This window comes from Propithecus coquereli, unplaced genomic scaffold (genome assembly GCF_000956105.1).
Source record: "Propithecus coquereli isolate 6110/MARCELLA unplaced genomic scaffold, Pcoq_1.0 Scaffold274, whole genome shotgun sequence".
Classification (NCBI taxonomy): Eukaryota; Metazoa; Chordata; class Mammalia; order Primates; family Indriidae; genus Propithecus; species Propithecus coquereli.
In genome coordinates this window covers 602,387-607,178 of record NW_012148330.1, presented here as the reverse complement: position 1 = coordinate 607,178, position 4,792 = coordinate 602,387, and the positions used below count along the sequence as shown (strand labels likewise).

General features: G+C 41.6%; 1 protein-coding gene across 1 annotated transcript in view; it reads left to right on the top strand.

Moving 5' to 3' along the window:
* The first annotated feature begins 1,133 nt into the window (after positions 1 to 1,133).
* LOC105813251 (cadherin-12-like) overlaps positions 1,134 to 4,792 on the top strand; it is a 176,586-nt gene continuing 172,927 nt past the window's right edge. Inside the window, exon 1 of the mRNA XM_012647900.1 lies at positions 1,134 to 1,162. Within this exon, the coding sequence (XP_012503354.1) occupies positions 1,134 to 1,162 (29 nt within the window). The remainder of the gene's footprint in view (positions 1,163 to 4,792) is intronic.

Genomic DNA, 4,792 nt, shown 5'->3' with positions numbered 1-4,792 from the left:
TTCTGCAGCCAGTTACTGTAGGACTGAGACTCAAGAAAACTATACTCCCCACAGTTTCCTACCAGCACAGCCTGCCTGGGAAAGGCCCCACACTCTCTGGTCAAAGGCCCAGGGTGCTATTTTGGGAGTTTGAAGCTGTACAGTGCCTCATCCCCAGGCTGAATTCAGGCCGACGCAGCCCCACCAGCTGAGGAGGGACAGGGGAACCTGAGCTCTCATACACACACCTAAGACAATTCCCACTGCACTGCTATGGGCTGCTATGGAACTGGGTTGTGTGTGTATGACATTTGCCATTGCATCTTGTATTTACTGTTTTCCTGGAAGGCACCCATCTTCTCTGGTCACAAGTCCAAGGTGTCAGTTTGGGAGTCAAAAGCTGGGCAGTGCCCCACCCTTGGGCTGAACTGTAGCCCTCCCAGCTAAAGAGGGACACAGGAGCCCAAGCTCTCCCACTATTCCTAGCACAATTCCCACTGCTCTCCTACAATCTGCAGTGAGACTTAGATGGGAGTGAACAGTACTTCACCCAGCATCTTGTCCATACTGTGTGCCTGGAAGAGGTCCCATCCTCTTGCCCCACAGGCCCAAGGTACTATTTTGGGAGTTTATAGTTAGGCAGCCCAGGAAAGGACATGGAGATGGGGACCTCTTCTCCTCCAACCACATAATGTTGTGGACATAGCCACCTCTGCTCCCAAACATGAGCTTTTGTGTGAGTGAGTTACAGGACACCAGTTATAGGTTTGTAGGAGGGGTATAGATCCAATAGTACTCTGCTTACTGCACCTGAGTTCTGCATAGAGGGTGCAGTTCATTTCCCTCTTTTCACAGACAGGCAGTGCTTTTCCAGCTGTATCAACCTTGGAATCTCAGTGTCTGGTCTCTATACCACTGGATCCACAGCCAATGACCCCCAGGACCCACTCAGAGCACAGCAGCATTGGGGGACCAGTGGGTCCTGGGAGAACTGGAAGTCTCTTGGAGCTTGGACATTCAAGGCATGCTGCTTCCAACTGAGAGAAGAGTACAGAATACCAGAGGGCCCTTTAGGACAAAGGGGACCAGGGAACCACCTCTCCAAGATTTGGGGCTTTCTCACCCATACCCCTCCTCAGCCCACTGCTGACAAGATGACTGTGGCCGTTTCTGCTCAGGACAGGTGAGGATTCCATAGGGAAAGATTAAACAAAGGCACTTGCAAGTGGCCGCCCCACCTCTGACAGAGCACCTATCACTTTCAGGATTTCACAGAGCTTGGGGCTCACTATTCTCCTTCTAAAAAGCCACAGCAATCACTTTTGTGTGCCACAAAAACAAAAGCTACCCCCTCCCCAGAGGGAGGACAGGGCTAGCAGTTCTCTTTCTGACCTGCTTTTCTCTACTGGGGGGAGCCTACCCTCCCTGGAGGCAAGTCCCTGGCACAACCACACCTCCCCTGCTGGAGCATTTCAGCCACAGCCCACAGTGAGTCTGGTAACCCTTCACACAGAGGGTTGAGCTGCTCCCCCCACCTCCACCGCATCTGCATCAGGATGGGACCTGGGAATCTGGGTGTTTTTATGCCCCCTGAGTACAGAGACGGCTACCACTGCTGAAAGAGGGAGGTATGAGTGGTTTGTGCATTCCACACACAACTGCTTGCTGCTACTAATCTCATCATGAGAACCTCAACGCTCCTGTTGCAGACTTATAGTGCATCCATCATTCTCCTGCCTGAATACTCTTCTGGAGCAGGAGATCACCCACCCCCTCACTATCACAGCAAGTACCTGATCTCAGGGAGGCTTGAGGGCAGGTTTGCCAGTTTGGTCTCTGTCTCATGGCCCCAGGACTCAGGCGTGCCACCCAGGGGCCTGGTTACTGGAAATTACCTAACGAAATCCATCACCACTGACATTTGAACACCCTCCCAGTCTGAAGTCCAACTGACTCAAATTGTCAGCAATGCCATAGTGGGTATCTACCTGTACAAACAGAAAAGCAGTGAATCTCTCCCTCTCTATACATTCTGCACTGAGCAACAGAATTCCAAGCAGAGGAGAACAGGTAAATCACAAAGCTGCTGTTTTTGACCTGAGGGAAGAACTTCCAGATGAGATGGAACCAGCATAAGAACTCTGGAAATGTGAAAAAAAATAGTCTCTTTTGATGTCCTCAAAAGGCTCACACTAGTTCGCCATTAGTTGACTCCAAACAAAAGGAAATTTTTGAAATGTCAGATATGGAATTCAAAATATGGTTCACAAGCAAGCAAGCTCAATGCGATCTATAAGAAAGCTGAAACCCAACAAGAAGAAACCAAAAAAATAATTCATGACATGAATGAAAAATTCACTAAAGAATTTTAGTTTAAAAGAAGACATAACAGAACTTATGGAACTGAAAGAATCATTTAGGGAAATACAAAATACAGTGCAAAGTTGAAAAAAATATGCCACTCAAACGGAAAGCAAAAGCAAGCAGAAGTGGCTGTTACCATATCAGATAAAACAGACTTTAAATAAACAACAGTAAAAAAAGACAAAGAGGGTCATTATATAATGATAAAGGGATTGATTTAAAGAGATGGTATAACGATCCTAAATATATATGCACCTAATACAGAAGCTCCTTGATTCATAACACAGATATTGCTAGACTTAAGGAAAGAAATAAACAGCAACATCATAATAGCCAGGGACTTCAACAGTCTAATGACAGAAATAGATTGTTGAGGCAGAAAATCAACAAAGAAACACTGGAATTAAAAAGACTTCCACATTAGAAAAGAAGTCAGACTATCTCTGTTTGCTGACAATGTGACCTTGTATCTAGAAAACCCTGAAGACTTCTCTAAAAGACTCCTGGAATTGATAAATAAATTCAGTGTAGTCTCAGATTACCAAATTAATGTACACAAATCAGTGGTATTTCTATACACTAATATCAGTCAAACTAAGAGTCAAACAAGAACTCAGTACTATTTATAACAGCTACAAAGAAAATAAAATACCTAGGAATACATTTAACCAAGGAGGTGAAATATCTCTCTAAGGAGAACTATAAAACACTGATGAAAGAAAACCTAGATGACACAAACAAATGGAAAAAACATCCCATCCTCATGGATTGGAAGAATCAATATTGTTAAAATGTCCATACTGCCCAAAATGATTTAGAGATTCAATGTGATTCTCATCAAAATGCCAAGTCATTTTTCACTGATCTAGAAAAGTTAATCCTAAATTTTATATGGAATCAAGAAAGACCATGAGCAGCCAAAGAAACTTTAAACAAAAATAACAAATCTGGAGGTATCACACTATCTGACTTCAAATCATTCTACAAGGCTGTAATAACTAAAACAGCATGGTACTGGTATAAAGGTAGACACATAGATCAATGGACAAGAAGAGAGAACTCAGAAATAAAACCATATAGCTACAACCAACTGATTTTTTGACAAAGCAGACAAAAAGATACTTTGGGGAAAAGACGTCCTATTCAACAAATGGTGCTGGAAAAATGGATAGCCACATTCAGAAGAATGAAACTGGATCTCTATCTCTTTCCATATACAAAAATTAATTCAAGATGGATTAAAGCTTTAAATGTAAAACCCGAAACCCTAAAAACTCTAGGAGAAATGGTAGGAAAAACTCTTCTGGATATTGGTGTAACCTTAGGCAAAGAATTTATGACTAAGACCCCAAAAGCAAATACAGAAACAAAAAAATAAATATGTGGAACTTAGTTAAACTAAAATGCTTCTGCACAGCAAAGGAAATAATCAACAGAATAAATAGATAACCTACAGAATGGAAGAAAATATTAGCAAACCATACACCTGAGAATAGGCTAATATGTAGACTCTACAAAGAACTCAAACAAATCAGAAAGAAAAAAAAACAAATAACCCCTTCAAAAAGTGGACAAAAGACATGAAAATTTTTACAAAAGAAGATATACAAATGTCGAACAAACATATGAAAAAATGCCCAATATCACTAATCGTCATGGAAATGCAAATTGAAACCACAATGAGATATCACCTTATCCTGAATGGCCGTTATTAATAAGTCCAAAAAAATAATAGACATACGTACGGATGGATGTGGTGAAAAGAGAATGCTTATATGTTGTTGGTAGGAATGTAAATTAGTACAACCTCTATGGAAAATAGTATGGAGATTCCTCAAAGAACTGAAAATTGACCTACTGGTCCATCCAGCAAGACTGCTAGTGGGTATCTACCCAAAGGAAAAGAAGTCATTTTGTTAAAAATATACCTGTCCCTGAATGTTTATTGCAACATAATTCATAATCACAAAGATATGAAATCAACATAAGGTCCCATCAACTGATGAGTAAACAGAAAATGTGATTTTGTGTATATACACACACACAATGAAGTTCTATTCATCCATAAAAATGAATGAAATAATGTCTTTTGCAGCAACTTGGATGGAACTGGAGACCATTATCCTAAGTGAAGTATGTCAGGAATGAAAAGTAAATACCGTGTGTTTTCGCTTATAATTGGGGGCTAAACAATGGGTATATATGGTCATAAAGTGATGTAATGTACATTGGAAACAAAGAAGGGGGGAGGTTGGGTGGGGGAGGAAGGATTTAAAATTACCTATCAGGTACAATGTACACTGTTCTGGTGATGGGTACACTGAAAGCCCTGTAACAAAAACCATGTGTACTCCAAAAATCTATTAAAATAAAATTGTTTAAGAAAGATAAAAACAGACAGGGCGCAGTGGCTCACGCCTGTAATCCTAGCACCCTGGGAGGCCGAGGC